At 48.3% G+C, this 19,166-nt stretch overlaps 2 protein-coding genes across 5 annotated transcripts; one reads left to right on the top strand and one right to left on the bottom strand.

Annotated features, from left to right (window-relative positions):
- Positions 1–28: 28 nt before the first annotated feature.
- On the top strand, positions 29–14,828 carry loxl3b (lysyl oxidase-like 3b). 4 transcript variants are annotated; one of them, XM_062469085.1, is made up of 16 exons: positions 29–268; positions 2,961–3,286; positions 3,683–3,846; positions 4,694–4,911; positions 7,324–7,392; positions 8,381–8,443; positions 9,426–9,630; positions 9,853–10,033; positions 10,377–10,531; positions 11,004–11,174; positions 12,090–12,249; positions 12,569–12,812; positions 12,960–13,075; positions 13,386–13,522; positions 13,613–13,724; positions 13,838–14,828. In XM_062469085.1, exons 2-16 carry the CDS (start codon positions 2,968–2,970, stop codon positions 13,909–13,911), a joined length of 2,388 nt encoding a protein of 795 aa, XP_062325069.1. In that variant the 5' UTR covers positions 29–268; positions 2,961–2,967; the 3' UTR covers positions 13,912–14,828. The 4 variants fall into 4 exon arrangements, with proteins under 4 accessions (XP_062325069.1, XP_062325072.1, XP_062325070.1 ...); XM_062469088.1 differs by lacking the exons at positions 7,324–7,392; positions 8,381–8,443 and adding an exon at positions 11,553–11,708; XM_062469086.1 differs by lacking the exon at positions 7,324–7,392 and having other exon boundaries at positions 30–268.
- LOC134026392 (serine protease HTRA2, mitochondrial-like) lies at positions 14,534–19,105 on the bottom strand. The gene is made up of 8 exons (XM_062469118.1): positions 18,424–19,105; positions 17,991–18,195; positions 17,605–17,799; positions 17,339–17,371; positions 17,133–17,241; positions 16,921–16,990; positions 15,727–15,822; positions 14,534–15,461 (listed from the first exon to the last, which is right to left on the bottom strand). Exons 1-8 carry the CDS (start codon positions 18,891–18,893, stop codon positions 15,296–15,298), a joined length of 1,344 nt encoding a protein of 447 aa, XP_062325102.1. The 5' UTR covers positions 18,894–19,105; the 3' UTR covers positions 14,534–15,295.
- Between the last annotated feature and the right edge of the window lie 61 nt (positions 19,106–19,166).

Raw genomic sequence — 19,166 nt, 5'->3', positions numbered from 1 at the left:
TTTAACGTTCAGAAGTCCACGAGTCAACTCCACCTTTTCTCTCCCCCTCCTCCCCGAGGGCTGTACAGCTGGCAATTCACAGACAAAAGGGTGATAGGCATAATTGGCTATTAGGCGGTCCTGTATTCTGTCAACAGACACTTTCTACTGGACTAATAAGTAGGACGACTTGGTTTCACGAGTAGCCTGTTATATTTTGGATATCTGAATTATACTCCGCTTTGCTTATCACTGATACTGTTACAATTATACAGGACACATAAAACAGGTAAGTGCACAATATTAATTGTAACAACGGTTCAAAAGTTCAATATTCTCTTGGTTGAGAAAAAACTTCGAGAATGGTAACTGCTACATATTTTTACTTGCAACGTTTTTGTACATCTGAAGGACTTAATTTAAATTTTAAATGTAAAATGTTTTAAAGTCTGTTTCATTAGTAGGGTCGATCTCTGAACAATCTTTGTCTGGGCTACTTCCGATAATAACTTAATCGTGAAGTTTAACTTTTTTTTTCAGCCAGCAGCCTACCCAATGTTTACAGCTAACTGTTCTAAATCATATTAGTTTACTTACAGTACTGTATATTTGTATAAATACCTTGACTGTACTGAGTAAGGATATGTTCTGTGTCCATTAAAACGACACCTATCATGTGCGGCAAATCAAACAGGTACATTTATGTAACGCAATGTGCCTATCAAACCTCGGTTTTAAAAAGTGATGGATGTGCTTAGTGTCAACCTGCAGCTAATAACTGTAGTAGGCCTACTTGTCTGGAGCGCAGTTATTTAAGCACCAGAACCGCGCATTCACGTAAATAACTCCAGATTCGGCAACCGTCTTTCGGTCTGAGGGGGGTTTGGAGCAGTAGCCTACTGAGAGCGAGATTATGTGCCTTAATGAAGGAAATATCCTGCTGCTATTCCAGTCAGTAAACGTAGTCTGAATTGCTTTCGCAGAAGTTGTCAGACCAGGCTGATTCAGATTATTTCCAAGATGTGTTCTTAAGGAGGACTTGACCTCCATTCTCTCTGACCCTGGTTTGTAGTTATACGTGTGTGTGGTTCTACCTTAATAAGCCTTCATATAGCTACTTTTGGAATCAAATGGCATATAAAAGTAACCTTTCGTATCAACAACACCAGTAAGAACCGCTGGGCCAGTCACTGATGAGGAAAGATGTGATGTTCATTCCTCCACCAGCTGGTTTTTATTAGTTCTCATTTGGGCTCAGGCCTCAGTTTTGGGGTCAGTATAAAACTACTACTGCTTATGTCTTCAATGAGAGGCTTTTTTCCACATCAGTCTCTTTTGGTCAAACTCATATTATGACACACACATCTTTGGAATAGCTGAATGATATTTCTGGCGTTGCTGTGTGACTGAGTTACAAGTCACTACCTCTATAGGGGAGAAGGGACCATCCAGACTAGTTTATCTTATACAACAACTGAAAAACTTGTGCATGCTAATCACGTATTGCTGCTTCCTGGTCGGTGGGCTCAATCAGGCCAGTCAGTGCAGGTATGGAGGGTCTCTGGCCTCTGACCTGGGTGTACTGGGCCAGTGTGTACTTGGCTGGACTGAGCCAGTGTGTACCTGGCTGTACTGGGCCAGAGGAGTCTCTCCTTACAGACATTAGATTCAGTCCGTTTCTGAATAGGTTTTGGAAGGGAGAAACTCTAAGATTGTGATTTCTGTACAAATGAACTATTGAGTTTGGATTGTTAATAATAGCAATAAAACCTTTTATATAAAGGATCCTTTTTGGTATGTTTTCACAGCTTACTTAATATTATTGGTAACATATAAAAATAATTCACTCCTATTGTTGATCACTGTCTGAAACAGGTTTGGCAGCGACAAGGGCATCTCTGTCTTCAGCACATGGAAGGTCAAAGTTCAAATACCAGACTGAGTCACATACTTGGCGAGAAGCATTTCTGGCAAAAGTGCTTTCAGCAGCTTTTAATATGTCTGGGTTTGTTTAGCCTGTAATCATGTTCAGGCTGCTATCTAAACACATCTTGTTATTCTTGCCTTCATGACGAGTAAACATTCAGCAGCCGTTTTAAATCAAGAAGCGCTTCGTCCTTGTCACGAGAGGACATCCCCTCATGCGCCGTGCTTGTCAGGCCCTCTGGGTGACCTTCCCAGACCCAGCTATGGGCTTCTCTGCTCTGGGTGTTACAATTGCTGGGCTGGACCCAAATACAGGCACAGACAGTGGAATTTGGTGACGGTTTATTACAATAGTCCAGGTGAGCGATGATGTGGAGAGGAGCGACCAGAATGGCTGTAGGCAGAGAGACAATCCGGTGTGCGGTCAGCAGGCATTCTTGACAGACAGGCAGGTAGGGCCGAAGAATAGTGATCCTGGAGGGACCGGGAAACAGCGTGAGTAGAGGCGCAGCAAACACAATGAATCCGAAAACACGAACTAAACTCAGAATAGAGCAGAGATGCGGGGTAGATAAACTGTTGTGGTTGATGAGTTAATAGAAGGCGGGTGCGTCTACTGAGCAGGTGGAGTGGAAGCCGTTCCCGGGCATGCTCCAGCTGGGCTTCTCAGTCACGTCTACAGAATCTTGAACCATTGTTTAATGTGGACATGGGTACATCTTGGTCTTCTAAGTTGAGGGTGTTTACATTCAGCATAACTTTGTGCGTGCTGTAGCGTCTTGTGTGTGTCCTGTTGCCGGTGTGTCCCTGTGCTGCTAGGCATTGACCTTCTGACTTTTTAACAAGCTGAAAGAACATTAACCCTTGACCTTTCCTGGAGTTGAGGCCAGACTGTCAGACCTCCATTCTAACCATAATACTGAAAAAGCATTTGAAAAGTTTATTAATTACTTGAAGTACCTGAGACTTCAACTTTAAACCAAGTACTTGATATAACAATACATGGAAATGAATTCCGAATGAATTAAAACAGCGTCTTCTTGCTGCTCCTGAAGGGTCGTCATGGTGATCTCACGACGGTGGCAACGGTGTACCGTCGGCTTCCTCTTGGGGATGTGGCTTCCTGCCTGCCTCTGCCAGACCACGCCCCCGTCCCCGGCCACGCCCCTGGCCACGCCCCAGGCGGAGAGGTTGAAGTTTAGGCTGGTCGGTTACCCCCGGAAACACAACGAGGGACGTGTGGAGGTCTTCTACAAGGGAGAGTGGGGGACCATCTGCGATGACGACTTCTCGCTGGCCAACGCCAACGTCCTCTGTCGCCAGCTGGGCTTTGTCTCGGCCACCGGCTGGACCCACAGCGCCAAGTATGGAAAGGGCCTCGGTGAGACCGACAACACGTTTATCAAGTTCAAGTCTTTTATTGTCAGGTGCACAGAACAACACAGGGTCAGACTGGGCACTGAAGTTCTTAGGACAAGACAACGCAAAGCAACCTGGCATAACATAACATATAAGCACACAGAACATAGATTACATCTATGATAAGCTCAAATATAGTCAACCTTATTACATGTTTATACGTTTTGGCACACATGTATGACGTGTTAATAACTCCAGGGCTCATATATTAGCTGGCGACTCTGGTACATAACATTGCACGTTTACGACAATGCACATTAATGATGCATTCGTGACCACATTTCCCTTGGTGAGTCATCACGGGACCATAGACAGGGACTGTGGCTGTGTGATGCCGACCACCTGGTTCTTTGTGCAGGGAAGATCTGGCTGGACAACGTGCAGTGCAACGGAGGGGAGAAGAGTATCGAGCTGTGTAAGTCTCGCGGCTGGGGCAACAGTGACTGCACGCACGACGAGGATGCGGGGGTGGTCTGCAAGGACGAGAGGCTTCCCGGCTTTGTGGACTCCAACGTCATCGATGTAAGACTCGTTGGTGGCTTCAGTCATACTTTGTTGTGCGAATGAGCTGTGAGCCTCATTGATGAATCCATTGACCAACGGTATTTCTTACCCATTAAACCACAGTGTATGCTATATCACACCCTATCATAAAGTGTGACAAACACACGCACGTCACACACTGTAACTTCCTGATATGCTGGCTTTGTCTGGGTTTTATTAGTCCTGTGAAGTCAACCCGTTGTTCCATTGGCTCGGTGATTGAGGCTATAGGAGTGCTTTGTTTTGTTCTTATGAACCTCCCTGTGTGTGGAGTCTGTGCGGCCTCACCACACATGGTAAGCATTTAACGCACAGATGCAGCTCCACGTACAAAACACACACACACACACACATATGGAGGCAGTTAGCTGTGTCTTTACTGAGAAGGAACTTCTGATTTGAGGAGCTTCTTGCCCAGTCTGCTGTCTGGAAGGCACACTCTCTCAGGATCAGTTGTTGCTCCCCGGACGGCCAGCTAGCTGTCTGCCACCAGGCCTGCCACACACCGCTGTCGGGGTTTATTGGTCGTAAACTGTGTGAACTCTTCCTGGAAATCAGAGTAAGGGTAATCATGAGTAGCTGGGACCTCAGACCCTTCGTCCTCCCCCTCCTTCTGACTGAACGATACATCACCGTGCATAGCAAGTTAGGGAGGGGCGTGGGGGGGGGGGGGTATAGCTTAGTGGTTAGAGCATTTCACTGCAGGTTCAAATCTCCCCCAGTACCGTACGTCGTTTTGGATGAGCGCGTCTGCGAAGTTAGGTGAACCTCTCAGTGGACTGAGTGACTTCCTGTGTGCTGACACGGAGAGATCCTGCATCCGCAGGTACAGGTGGACGACAACAAGGTGGAGGAGGTCCGGCTGCGGCCTGTGGTCGCCGTGGCGAAGCGGAAGCTGCCGGTGACGGAGGGCGTGGTGGAGGTGAAGTACAAGGATGGCTGGGCGCAGGTGTGCGACGTGGGCTGGACCCCCAAGAACACGCGCGTCGTCTGCGGAATGTTGGGGTACCCCCACGAGAGGAAGGTCAACAAGAACTTCTACAAGTGAGTCGCCAGGATTCAAACTGTACCCATAAGATACATCTCATGTAGATACAGTACATAGATGTGATTGGATATAGATTGAGATGAGCCATTTTTGGGAAAAAACTTTTCTCTGCTAGAAACTCTGAATGGGAACATTTCTCTGGGATGTTTTGAGTCTGCTGTCCTGTGTGTGTGTCGTCAGTTTCACCACCGCTAACAGACACATAACAATGCAACACAAACCACTAGTGGTCTCTCAGTCTCTGTGGCTGGAAAGTGGTGACCATAAACACAATGGTGGTGACCGGTGCTTCCCTGTGTACAAATGCTCTGTCTGCCCACTCATCTGCAGGAGTGTTCAGACGTGTTGAGAAATGTTTTTGTTTTTCTCACTGATCGAAGATGGAAATGTTTTTTTTATGTTCTGTTTTTGTTTGTGTGTGTGGTGACCTGAGGAATGCAATTGAATGACTTGCAGTCGTGGAAACCTTTTGTACCAGCGTCTACCCAACTTCAGAGCCTGACTCATTGACAACCATTTCCAAAACATTTTAAGACACACATCTAAACAGTTGTAAAACCCACAGCAGATATTCTGTCAATATTCAAGAGGTTGAGAACTATGAGGCAGTGAAAATCTGTATCTTACCAGGAACCAGAGAGTTACATGAATTATGTGAAAATGACCAGACAGAGTTTAGAATGACAGAGAAGTTACAGAGTATGGAATCTTATGTTATGGAATCTTTTACGGAACACAAGAAGGTTAATTCCGCTGGTGTCTCCCAGCCCTCAGCTGGTGTCTCCCAGCCCTCAGCTGGTGTCTCCCAGCCCTCAGCTGGTGTCTCCCAGCCCTCAGCTGGTGTCTCCCAGCCCTCAGCTGGTGTCTCCCAGCCCTCAGCTGGTGTCTCCAAGCCCTCCTCTGGTGTCTCCAAGCCCTCCTCTGGTGTCTCCAAGCCCTCCTCTGGTGTCTCCAAGCCCTCCTCTGGTGTCTCCCAGCCCTCCTCTGGTGTCTCCCAGTGTGACCTCGATCTGACGTCTGCAGACCGGATCTCCATGCCTCTCCTCCCCTCGTGCTGCTGCTTGTTCACAGGAGCGCAACGGGAGACGTGTGTTTTCTCTCAGCCGGGTGTGAAGACGAGGAGGCCGGGGGGCACCAGGGTTCAGGGTGACGGGGCAGGGGGACGGGGCAGGGAGGCAGGGTCGGTAGACTCTATCCGGTCAACAGACTGCCTGTTCTGTTATCAGACCAGGGGTGAAGCGACCTCCTGCAAGACCTTCTCTTGTTCTGGAGAGATTGACAGATGAGTCCATGAACAATCCCCTGAGCTGCTGTTGTGGAGGACACTGAGGTCCTTTCACTTAATGAACTCTTTGTGAGAGCTAGGAATGTCCGAATACTTACGGAGAAGTGCCGTTTATAGAAGGTGAGCCCTTCTTTGACCTCCCCACACAGACTGGGATCTGGGTTTGTTTGCCCACTTGTCTGCCTGCCTGTCTGTTTGAACACGCCAGTCTGAAACAGCTTCCTGGGCTGCCATGTTCCTGAGCTCCGTTCATAGCGAGGTATGATATTTGGGATTGAGGAAGAAACATAGACTTTGCATATCCTAACAGGTACTTACCATGACAAAGCAAATGTTTGAGATATGATTGATGCTGTGATTTTGTGTTGGGAGAACAGGCAGAGGCAAAGAAGACTTTTTATTTTAGATTCCATCCAATAGAAAAATGTGTAATTGTAATGGCAGGCTGGAGAGAGCTGTTTGGAAACACATTTCGGAAGTGTAATAACAACTGGTGATGTTTCCATTGTGTCTGTAAAATCAGAACTTTTTTGGGGTTGACTGGCTCTCCTTCCAGTTTTACACATCATGAGACTTCTGGGATTCTGGTTTATATAGGGATTAGGGAATTAAGGCCAAACACATGTTAGGAGATGAATATCATTACCCACTGGATTTTCTAGAGACCCTAAAAGTATGTTCTTTTTGTAAAGTGGCCTGAATGTCGCTTTGGATAAAAGTGTCTGATAAATGTATACAATATTACTTCAGTCCAGAAGATGTTGTTGAAATGACTCTCTCAAGTGGTGTAGAAATCCGTCCTGAATGAGTGTCATGATACTGTGTGAGGATGTGGCTCTCTCACCACCACCGGGCTCGCTCACACAGGGAATGTCAACAATGTGGGTTATTCCATGGAGCTGCCCTGCTCCACTTACCTGCTCCACAGAAGCCCCTGTGTGTGTGTTTGTGTGTTAGTATAAGGATGTGTGTCTGTGTGTAGTGTATACAAGTATGCGTGTGTGTGTGTGTCTGTGTCTAGTGTGTATAAGTATGTGTGTGTGTAGTGCATACAAGTATTCCTGTGTGCATACGACTCCCAGTCTCTCTGTGTGATGGAGTCCTGCTGTTTCCATCATTGCAGAAGTCTCAGAAAGCGAGCAGCACCAGAGAAAGTCTCCAAATCCAAAGTTACAAAGTCAGCTGCAGCCAGGTACACGCTCAGGGTGGTCCTGCCAAACACCCCCTGAACACACCCTCTCCATCCCCCGGGAACCCCAGGGTCCCCCCAACCCCCTGAGCTCACCCTCTCAGGGACTGTGTCTCTGTAGAGCTGATCCTAACTTCCTGAGCTTCTTGACTGCTAGCTCCGTTCTGCTGGAGGGTTGTAGAGTGTGTGTGTGTGTGTGTACATTAGTATCATCTAACTGTAGTGTTGTAGAGTGTGTGTGTGTGTGTGTGTACATTAGTATCATCAAACTGTAGTGTTGTAGAGGAATGTATACTCTTAACTCTGCCTAATCCTAATCTGGGGGTTGACCCTTATTTACCGGTACTACTTAGAAAGGGAACCCTATGAAGCACCTCACCTCTCTCCTCCTCTCCTCCCTCACCCCTTCATCTCCTTCTACCCTCACCCATTCACCTTCTGCATACCCTCCTCATCACCTCCATCCTCCCTCTCTTACTCACCTAACTCCTCTCACCCCCTCACCCCCTTCTCCGTCCCTCACCTTCCTCCCTCATCTCCCTCCATCCAGCCCCACTAATGCAGCACCTGCTACAAGGCACCAAACACCCTTTATCTGCCCCACTACCTTCTAAAGATATCCAGTGTATGTGGTATATCTTTTCTCTAAGGCATGCATCTGTCGATACCTTTGTTTCTTCTGCATGGCAGTCTGTGTGCCCGGCCTACAGTTTTTATCGCATCATTCAGTTGGAACTCATTAGCACGGCACTAATCAAACCATGCTGCATGAATCAGCGGATTATATGCATGTATATATTACATATACATATACTGTACAATAACTACATAAGTGAAATGTTGTAAGTCCGTGTCAAACTAACTCCATTGTTCAATTGCAGTGCTTTTTCGTCATGATTGATGTCAGTGCTTCATGTAACTTAACGTGTGACTATAACTGTCATCTTCTCATCCCCTCTGTAAACCCCTCTAACACATGTTTACCTTGCAGGCAGACTCCCAAAGCTAAAGCTAACTCTAGGACTAGGCAGAGCCACTCTGGGCCAAACAAAAGGTAATCTGGGTAATCTGGAGCGGCCATTTTGATCAGCCGTGTCCACTACCTGTAGGTACCTGACTCATGAGATGTATCAAAATGGCTGCCGGCGTGACTTCATCTGTGGACTTCTTGATTCTCCTCCTGATCCTGGCATTGGAATCATGGCCATAAATCTGTCTAGTTCAGGACTCTGAGAGTGAGATCAAACACCTGGAGAAGGGAGGGGGAGGGGGGGGGGCTGAGTACAACTACCGTATAGCTCAATAGTAGAGTACAGAACAAGAGGTATCAGGTTTGAATCCCCCTGTGTATGTTGCTTTGGATAAAATCATCTGCTAATCGAACACAGTATTATTATAAACACCCTTCAGTTGACACTCCTCCAGTGTTCACTTAGCAGCCTGGAGTGAGTTGTTGCCGTGGTTATACCTGTTGTCAGTGCATCTAGAATACAGGGATGGATACAGCTCAGTGGTTGAGTGTTTGACTGCAGATCTAAAGGTCCAAGGTTCAAAATCCCCCCTCTGTATGTTTCTGTGGATGAGAGCGTCTGCTAAATGTTTACATATTGCATTATTTCATACCTACCTCGCGTCTCTCTGCTTAATGCAGTCAACAGTTCAAAACAGGCAGTAGTTTGAGGCGTTCTGGATGAACACCTTGCTAGACTGCAACGTCTCTCGGAGACATTCTTGTTGAGGACTGATGAGATAAGTGTTGTGTAAGTCCAGGCCTCCTGCCAGAGGGATGTATAACATCTGGTACGGTCGGTTCTCTTCGAAGATGTATTGACCTGATATAGCTAAACACAACAAAGTTACTTTGATTCTGTTCTAATATTATTTATGAATGTTAATCTGTAACTCTCCAAAAATCTTATTAAAATATTTTAATAGGGTTGTTATTTTACAGCTGCTGCTGCTACTGGAAACCAAGCCCCAATACACTTTTATAACTCTTAAACCTCTAAACTCCCCCCCGCCCCCGCACCCCCCAGGCTGCACGCGGAGCGCCAGAAGAGTGTCTTCCTGCTCCACTCGGTGGGCTGTGTGGGTACGGAGGTGCACCTGGCCGCCTGCCCGCTGGAGTTCAACCAGGCCAACGCCACGTCCTCCTGCCGGGGCGGGATGCCGGCCGTAGTCAGCTGCGTGCCCGGCCCCCAGTACACGCCCAGCGGCATGAAGAAGAAGCCCAAGACGTCGGTGAGGAGCCCGCCCTGGCAGCAGGGTCCCACGTGTTTGTGTTTTTCCGGTCCTGACAGGGTGGTCAAATAAACTGTGTCCTCTCCCCTTCTCTTTTATTCCTCTTTCCTCCTCTCCTCCCTCCTCTCCATCCCCTCCTCACCCCTACACTCCTTTGCCCTTCCCTTCTCTCCTCCACACTGCTCCTCCTGTTCACTCCAACCCCCCCCTCCCCCTCCCAAGAGCATGGTGAGGCTGAAGGGGGGGGCCAAGCTGGGGGAGGGACGTGTGGAGGTTCTGAGGAACAGTCAGTGGGGCACAGTGTGTGACGACCGCTGGAACCTGCAGTCGGCCAGCGTGGTGTGCAGGGAGCTGGGCTTCGGAAGCGCCAAGGAAGCCCTCACTGGAGCCCGCATGGGCCAAGGTCTGCAGCCTCCCCCGCATGGACGCGTAGCACACATTCTAATGAACTTTGTAGGATATATACAGTACTGCTAAGGCATGGTCAGGAGGAGGAATTCATGCATATATTCCTCCTTCAGGAGGAAACGTGTTTTTTTATTTCGTTTCGGAAAGTACCTGACTTGAAGTTAAGGTTGGGCTGTAGATGTGGGTCCCATCCACAAGAATGAGGTTGTGTATGCACTGAGGTTGAGGTTGTGTTTGTGTTGTAGGCAGGTACCCCATCCACATGAATGAGGTTGTGTTGAGGTTGTTTGCACTAAGCTTGTGTACATACTGAGGTTGAGGTTGTGTTTGTGCTGTAGGCATGGGCCCCATCCACATGAATGAGGTGAAGTGTGTGGGCCAGGAGAAGTCCATCTGGAACTGCCCCTACAAGAACATCACGTCTGAGGACTGCCAGCACTTGGAGGACGCCGCCATCATATGCAACACACCCTACATGGGTGTCGAGAACTCGGTCAGAGCGGACCTGCTTACCACACATACCTGAAACACCTCACAAATGTTCATTACCTTTTTCGACCAGGAAAACTCTTATTTGAGTTCTCTTTTTAAAGATAATAATAAATTCTGTTTGTTTTTGATTATTTGTTATAATGTTATTTTAACCTATATTTGTATAGATCTCTAGTTGCTAACCGATATCATCCTAACACTAACGTATCGGTTCTTTCTTAATTGTTTTCAAATGAATGACCAAGTGTAAGTGCCGCTTATGACTTTGTTTGTGGAGATTATACTGTGATGAGAGATGAAAAGAGAAAAGAACATCCTCATCTAATAAACAGTAAATCAGCATCACAAATAAACAAAGAGCTTTACACCCTCCCCACTCACAGTGTGTCTGTTGGACCTCCCTGCGTCCGTCCAGCCCACACAGAACCCCCTCTTCTCTGCTCCGCGCTCACTAACACATCTGCTCCACACAGATCCGCATCACGGGGGGCCGGACGCCCTACGAGGGCCGTGTGGAGGTGCTGGCCACAGACGCCAACGGGACTCAGAGCTGGGGTCTGATCTGTGGGGAGGCCTGGAGCACCAAGGAGGCCATGGTGGTGTGCAGGCAGCTGGGGCTAGGCTACGCTAACCACGGTCTGCAAGTAGGTTAACTTAACCGCTAATCTGCTAATCATGGCCTGCAATGAGGGTAACCTGCTAACATAGACTAAAAGTAAGTTAATTGCTACCTATTAAACCTGCTACCATGCTAATCATGGACTACGCATACCATGAACCTCTAATCTAAACGCCTTTGCTTGGTGGATAGGCCAATCCCAACCTGCAATGTGGCAACTTCACATTGGTTACCAACAAAAATAATAATAAACCATGTGAGGGGGACCTAGCTCTGCGGCTAATCCCACAGCTAGGGCTGCATTAGCAAACTGCAACTGTTTACCAAGGGAGCCCAGACAGGAAGTGTCAGAGGTGGGACAGGAAGTGCCCTCTGACTGACTCCCCTCAGGGCCTGTGTGCAGGTCCGGATAGTGGGCGGCCGGACCTACTATGAGGGCCGTGTGGAGGTTCTGGTTGGGTCACGTTGGGGCACAGTGTGCAGCGAGCGCTGGACCACCAAGGAGGCCATGGTGGTGTGTCGACAGCTAGGGCTGGGATACTCCATGCATGCCATCACTGTGAGTAGGACTGAGGACAGAGGCCACACCCGTCAGCACAGTCTGGGGGCCGAGGAGCACCTGTCAAGTGTCGTCTTCATTCACATTAGTCATATTTCTCAGTTGTCTCCTTGTATAATATCATGGACCAAGCTGTTTCCCCAGGATTTGTCAGTCCTACTGAAGACTTAAGACTTAAGCAGGTTTATTGTATTATAAACTGTACCTGTTTTCCCCAGACACAAGAATACCTTTGACTATGAATGACTTACAGCAAACACATTTTTAACACACACATTTACTCCTGAGAGAGCCTAGAGTCTTAGTAATCTCCTGATGGATGCTGTGTGTGTATGTGTGTGTGTGTGTGTGTGTGTGTGAATGTTGTTGCCCCCCCCAAAGGAAACATGGTACTGGGACAGCAGTAACATAACAGAAATGATAATGAGTGGTGTGAGGTGCACAGGAAGTGAGATGTCGCTGGATCACTGCCAGCACCACAAGTCCGTCAGCTGCCAGAAGGCTGCGGCCAAGTTCGCAGCTGGGGTCATCTGCTCGGAGAGTGAGTTAGCATCCATGCGGAATCTCAACACGCAACCTCACCCTCGCCACATCATTATCTATCTAACATTTTTCATTTTATTCACTGCATTTTCCCTAAGCAACATACAAGTGAAAATATAAAATCTGGAGTTCATAGTTCTAACGTTATTTTGGTGATTGGAGTCGAGCAATGGTCTGTATTTACCAGGCACAGTGCAAAGTAACCACATCTCAGCTACCAGGCACTGTGCAACAATTAGCATATCTCAACTGCAACATGACATGCAATACATGTCATGTGCTAACTGGTTCCTTTGTCGACGTCCTCGTGCGTCCAGCGGCGTCCGACCTGGTCCTGAACGCGCCCCTGGTGCAGTCGAGCGTCTACATCGAGGACCGTCCGCTGCACATGCTCTACTGCGCCGCCGAGGAGGACTGCCTCTCCAAGTCTGCCTCCAAGGCCAACTGGCCCTACGGCCACCGCAGGCTGCTCCGCTTCTCCTCCCAGATACACAACATCGGCCGGGCCGACTTCAGACCCAAGGCCGGGCGCCACTCCTGGGTGTGGCACGCCTGCCACGGGTACAGGAAGCTTCCTCATCTCCGTGCTGAGCTACGCATTCAGCCCGGTCCAACTAGACATTCACATGGATGGCGCCAACAGACCTGTAATATTAATGTTAAGGAATGAAATTGGCTCAAGAGTTGTCTTTGCTCTTTCCTTCTCAGCCACTACCACAGCATGGACATCTTCACCCACTATGACCTGCTGTCGGCCAACGGGAGCAAGGTGGCCGAGGGCCACAAGGCCAGCTTCTGTCTGGAGGACACGGAGTGCTTTGAAGGTGAGCCTGGGTGGCCCTGCACTGCTGAGCGGGGTTAAATATAACCTTAGGAGAGTGGAGTTCATGTAACATGAGGAGAGTGGGAGTTTATAATAATGTGTTCAGTTAGCATTTTGTCCTAAGCGACACACAGATAGGGATGTGAACCTGCAACCTCTTCATGTACAGTCAACGCTATATCATTCAGCTACATCTACTGAGGAGCGTGTTAACTCTGAGGAGAGCTTCTTCTGTGGATAAGCACGTGCATGTATGAACACGACAGCAGGGAGCTCTGTGCGCTAACATAAGCTGTCCCGTGGTCCTCCAGGTATCTCCAAGAGGTACGAGTGTGCCAACTTTGGCGAGCAGGGCATCACGGTGGGGTGCTGGGATCTGTATCGCCACGACATCGACTGCCAGTGGATCGACATCACAGACATCAAGCCAGGGAACTACGTCCTGCAGGTGGACAGACGGCTTGTTTACAACTTGTTTCATTTTCCTTATTCGTTGATGACCTATTGAGCCGATAATGTGAATTCCTAATTCTTTCAGATTGTTATAAATCCAAATTTCGAAGTGGCAGAGAGTGACTTCACCAACAATGCCATGAAGTGCAACTGCAAGTATGATGGCCATCGCATCTGGCTGCATAACTGTCACATTGGTGAGTCTCAGAGATCTGTAATACATTTTAGGATTTTTTTAATCTAATGAGCAGCACCCCCATGTTCGGCTCGTCTGTTGCCTCTGAACGCCACTCTGCTTCTCTGCCCCCAGGTGATGCGTTCAGCGAGGAGGCTGAGAGGAGTTTTGATAAGTACCCTGGACAACTCAACAACCAGATCTCCTAATAGCCGTGGTAACAGGCCATCTTGCCAGACCAGCAGAAGGGGAGAAGAGGGGAGGGGGGGTGGTCATGTTGTACACAGTAGCTAGGTAAATAGGTCCCACCAGCCCTTAAGTCAAAGGCCCCCCTGTTTGCCTAGCTACATACCTGGATCTTATGTACCCCAGTCAAGATATGTCCTGAAGCAGCCACGCGGTTATGACAGGATTACGGTCATTTGGTGAATGTGTGGGTGTATGTATGTGTGTCAAAGAGACATTTTACTTGAATACTTAAGTGATCTTTTAGTAAACATTTCTCTTTGGCTCAGGGGGAGTCAAGTGCTAGACTGCTTCAAAGGGTTTCCTACCGGTACTTTTCATGAGTAACGTCACGCAAGCTTGTAACAAATGTTAAGAGTATGAAGTGTTATTTTTTTATCCAGTGAGTTTGAAAGGGGATCCGGGAGAAGATGTTCCGATCTTCAGCAACCTCTAGAGTTTTTACAAGGAGTCGTCCTACTCTGGTGCTGCTCTGTGAAACCATTGTCATGTGTGCAGAAGTTTATATCTGACAACACATCGTGACTCATGCCAGTTCTTCTCAGAGCATTTTTATACCATCTGCTTGTTTACCATTTTGTCACATTTTACACTCTTGTATCTTTTTATCTTCTTCAACTCGCATTAAGGAAACAAAGTATTTGTGAATGTATTTATTGTCCTATTCAAGGTGCTAAGTAGTTGCCCTGGAGCAAAAATAAGTACAAATTATTCACAAGAACACTCACATTCACAGCCAGTTTTTTGTGTTCCAAGAGTACTATTAGAACTAGTTGGTAAAGTGTTCAAAGTTCTGTGCAGAACAAGGGAAATTACAACACATCTGGAATATATAATGTCAATCCAAACCTGCTTTAACCAATAAAACTGTCAAGAGGAAGTTGTGTGTGTGCAGTGTTTCACATTACCAACTTTTTCAGAGGTCACACATTTCATAACAGTCTGATGCAAAGAAGAATATCACCAACATTAGTTTGGTGAAAACATGTCCTCCAGATGCAGCAGTTCCTCACGATATCAGTTACCGAAGTGTATCCCCTGTCCCCCGTCCACAGATGCTGATCACTGACCCCCCTGCACGTCACTAACTTCCTCAATACGTCCATGTAAACATGCAGGGGGGGGGGGGGGGGGGCACTTCCTGTTCTGGAAACTGGGCTCTTTCACACCTTCCCAAGCCTTCACCTTCCACACTTATCCAAAGCATCTATGCGTCTTTCCTCAAGTACCGCATCACAAGTTCCCATAGCCCCCATAGTTTGTAGCAACCCACGCACGAGGATGAGTCTCCTAGCACTTTGTCGGCAGCCTCCGAGCTTCGTCCTGGTCGTGTCCTGCTTCTCGGGGTCACTCTGTGACCTCCGGAGCCGCCTGCAGCCGCAGCACTTCCTGTCCTCTCCTCACCACCATGGCGATGCTGTCACTGGTGCGCACGGCGTTGTAGATCTCCTCCGAGGTGTGCACCTTGGCGCCGTTGACCTCCACCACCACGTCTCCTGGCAACATGCCCGACCTGGGGGGGGGGGGGGGGGGGCCTGGGTTACATCACTTGACCTAGGGGGAGGTGCTTGGGTTACAGCGCCCAAGCAGGAGCCATACCTTTCCTTATGTGACCAAATTCAACTGGTTAAACTCACCCCTCAATACCGCCCGGCCTCGCTATCTAACTGCTAGCGTTTCAGATGTTGCCGGCTGGCTAGGGAGATGTTTCTGACAGGAAGTGTCTGTACTGAGGCTGTAAATTGTGCTAGAAGGTCAGAGGACCCCATGGGACTGACCTGTATGCTGGGGAGCCCGTGATGACCCTGTGGATCATGACCCCGTGACTCACGTCCGGGAAGGAGGGGTCTCTCAGCCTCAGCTCAGCGATGATGCTGCAGACAACAGCAGACTGGGGCTAAAGCTAACAGTGCAGGCTTGTTTTATATGTGTGTATATTTTGGTGCATTTTTATGCTTTATCGGACAGTGAACAGACAGGAGCGGCAGGGGAGACATGCAGGAAATGGCCAGGCCACTACTGTAAGGCTTCAGCCCATAGACATAATAAAGAATAGACGCCGCATTGGCTGCTGGGCACGAGAAATGTGGCCGCCATCTTGGACAAGGCAAATTCCTAGTTGCGTAGCATCAGAATAAACAAGATGCCAGCACTGTGCAGCATATTCCTACTCAAATCGGCGGACAATCGCAAACAGGGCTCGGGGGATTACTTTTCACAAGTAAGATTTAAGATGACCATATTATTGGTTGTATTTTGTGAAAAGAATAACCATGTCCTGTATCATAGCTACATGTATGACCTTTGCAGCAAAGCAAACTGCGTGAAAATCAGTTCGGTGTTCAGTTCGGTATGATTAATTAAATGCACTGACAGCTCATTGCCCCAGCCAAAGAGATTACACTGAGTGGAGCGGTTGCCCGTTCCAAGATGGCGGCCCCACGGCTCGTCAGTGCCAGTAGCGGTCGATGCGGCGTCTACTCTTTATTATGTCTAGGGAGTCAGGTGGCTGAGCGGCTAGGGAATCGAGCTAGTAATCAGAAGGTCGCTGGTTCGATTCCCGGCTGTGCCAACTGACGTTGTGTCCTTGGGCAAGGCACTTCACCCTACTTGCCTCGGGGGAATGTCCCTGTACTGTAAGTTGCTGTGGATAAGAGCGTCTGCTAACACTAACAGGAAGTTAGTGACGTGCAGGGGGGTCAGTCTGCTAAATGACTAAATGTAAATGTAATGTCTATGCTTCAGCCCATCAGGTACACCCACTTAATTGGTGAGCCACCAGGGGGCGACCCTGTGGAGCATTTAACTGCAGCTCAAGAGGTTGAAGGTTCAAATCCCCCGTTTTTCGCTTTGGATAAACACTTCATAATAGTCACGTCACAATTGTAAACAAACTATTTGATGAATGTACTTGGGTGACTTCTTTTCAGTGTTTCCCTGTTTGCTAAAGTCTAAACACAGCGTGTGCTCACCTTGGAGTCAGGGTCAGCATCATCACCCCGATGTAACGACGCTTGGTCTGAGAATCCCCAACCATCGATTCTGGGACGGAAAGGAGAGGTATAGGGAGATATTGATGTCCTCCTACAAATGGCAGAGTTCAAGGGTCGCATGTTCCTGTCCTCCCCCCCTCTCTTCCCTCCCTCTATCCCCCCCCCCCCCTCTCCAGTAAAAGTTCACATACTGTTGTTTTCCGCCGCTTTGTCCAGGAACTGCTTGACGCGGTCGGACGGGATGGCGAAGGAGATCCCTGCGGTGACCTTCATGGTGTTTATACCGATGACCTCGCCGTCCTGGAATGCAGCAGAACACACAGCTAGATGTGGGAGTCCATCAGAGGGGAACATCGCCATCAGAGAGAGGGAAAGAGGAAAGGAACCTCCAACTCACCAAATTGATCAGAGGTCCTCCGGAATTCCCGAACTGCAAGGAACAACATCACACATTATGGAACTGTTGGGAGACAGCTCATATACTACAGCACTGCCAGGGTCTAAGTCATTCATATTTGGGGGATGGGTTTAGCTCAATGGTTAGAACATTTGACTGCAGATCAAGAGGTTGCAGGTTTTAAATACCCTTGGTATGTCACTTTGGATGAAAGCGTCTGCTACATGAATGCATGGTTGTGCCTCAGGGGGAGGGCAGGGACTCACGTCGATGGCGGCGTCTGTCTGGATGTAGTCCATGTTGTTGTTGGAGAGCCCCAGCTCCTTGCTGCCCCTCTGCACCGAGCTCACGATGCCAGATGTGATGGTGTTGCGCAGGGCGAACGGGCTGCCCATGGCGACCACAAACTCCCCCTGGCGCACTTCGGACGACAGCCCCAGGGAGAGGGTGGGCAGAGGATGCTGCAGGAGGAAGAGACGGGTCACAAGGTGGGAACGGCCAGGACAGCCTGATGGACCGTGACGACCATCATTAGGCCTCGCTCGAGTCACATGACACTAACGACCTCACACAAACAACACTTCAGCAAACTATGCCATCTCATCAGTTATAGCAATTACAGACAGTAATTGTTCAAATGGTGTACACTCACCCTGGCATTGATTTTGATGGTGGCGATATCTGCCAGCTGATCTACGTCTTGCACGGTGGCGTTATATGTCGCCCCATTGGTCAGCTTCACGCGGACACCTCGCTTGTTGGCAACGACGTGGGCGTTGGTCACAATGAGCCCATCTCTACTGATGATAAAACCGGAACCGTTGGATATAGGGACTTCCCTGCCCGAAAACGGATGCCTGAAAAATATCGGCTTTGTTAATGGCCTTCCGAATGTCGCTTGTATCCTTAGCCAGTGTGAAGCCATGAAAGCCTTTGAAATGTGGCAATAACTTCCATTTGGCTCTAAATTAGCTTCATTCATCCTTTCAGCCAGATCATGGACATGTACAGATATCTTTGTTGGGTTTGTCATTGAAAAAAAACAAGTGTATTCACTGCCCAAAACGACAATATTTAAAACTTACCTGCTAACGATTTCGATGTACACCACAGCCGGAGACGACTTTTCCACCACATCAGCAATGAAGTTATACTTGTAGCGTGGGCTGTCAGGTTTGTAAGGAGATGCACATTGAGCAGATGGCAGCATGCGTTCGAGGATCGATCCATATAGTAAGGCTGGTCCCCTGTCAGTCTTCCCATCATCTCTGCAGTGAGAGAGCGCCACACCAAGTCCTAAACAAACGGCGACAGACCTGAGGAGTCCTGTCCGACCTGAGCCATTGCCGCCGTCGCTTTCTGTACTCCGTAGTGACAGTGCGCTGTTGTCCCAACAGCATTTCACATCTTTCACCGAATAACTATCGCTGACTGAAGCACTGGATACTTGTTTTAAAGTTTTTTCAAGCAAAATAGTAAATGTGTGTCTGCGTTCTTGATTGTATCTTCTGAAAAGAAGCCACAGGAAGGGTCGACTTACATGTTTCGTTGCCATGTTGCATCAGTTCCCTGAAAGAACTTTATAACCCCTGGTCCTATTCTTTAAAACACTTGGTATAATGCATGGACCGAGAACACACATATAGAAAACAAACACCCGGACGAACAATTAAAGCTGTCGTTTAGTATAAATGGGCTATATATTTTAATTTCAAATCAGCTGTCAAATTCGGTCCTCGGAAGTCGACTCACAATGACAAGCCATGGAGTGCTTCGCGCATGCGCAGACATTGCATCACGTTTTAGGGCGCATTCAAGTCCAAAAGTG

The sequence above is a fragment of the Osmerus eperlanus genome, chromosome 9 (genome assembly GCF_963692335.1).
Source record: "Osmerus eperlanus chromosome 9, fOsmEpe2.1, whole genome shotgun sequence".
Taxonomy (NCBI): Eukaryota; Metazoa; Chordata; class Actinopteri; order Osmeriformes; family Osmeridae; genus Osmerus; species Osmerus eperlanus.
Note: the sequence above shows the minus strand (reverse complement) of the source record. Positions and strands in the feature narration are given on the sequence as shown.

Excerpts from the sequence above, each read along its gene's own strand:
- loxl3b (XM_062469088.1), top strand. The coding sequence starts at position 2,968 with ATGGTGATCTCACGACGGTGGCAACGGTGTACCGTCGGCTTCCTCTTG. Across the intron at positions 4,912-9,425 it reads GTCAACAAGAACTTCTACAA|GCTGCACGCGGAGCGCCAGA; the intron begins GTGAGTCGCCAG and ends CGCACCCCCCAG. Across the intron at positions 11,709-12,089 it reads ACTCCATGCATGCCATCACT|GAAACATGGTACTGGGACAG; the intron begins GTGAGTAGGACT and ends CCCCCCCCAAAG.
- LOC134026392 (XM_062469118.1), bottom strand. The coding sequence starts at position 18,893 with ATGGCAACGAAACATGTAAGTCGACCCTTCCTGTGGCTTCTTTTCAGA. Across the intron at positions 18,196-18,423 it reads TACATCGAAATCGTTAGCAG|GCATCCGTTTTCGGGCAGGG; the intron begins GTAAGTTTTAAA and ends GATATTTTTCAG. Across the intron at positions 17,372-17,604 it reads AGACAGACGCCGCCATCGAC|TTCGGGAATTCCGGAGGACC; the intron begins GTGAGTCCCTGC and ends TGTTCCTTGCAG.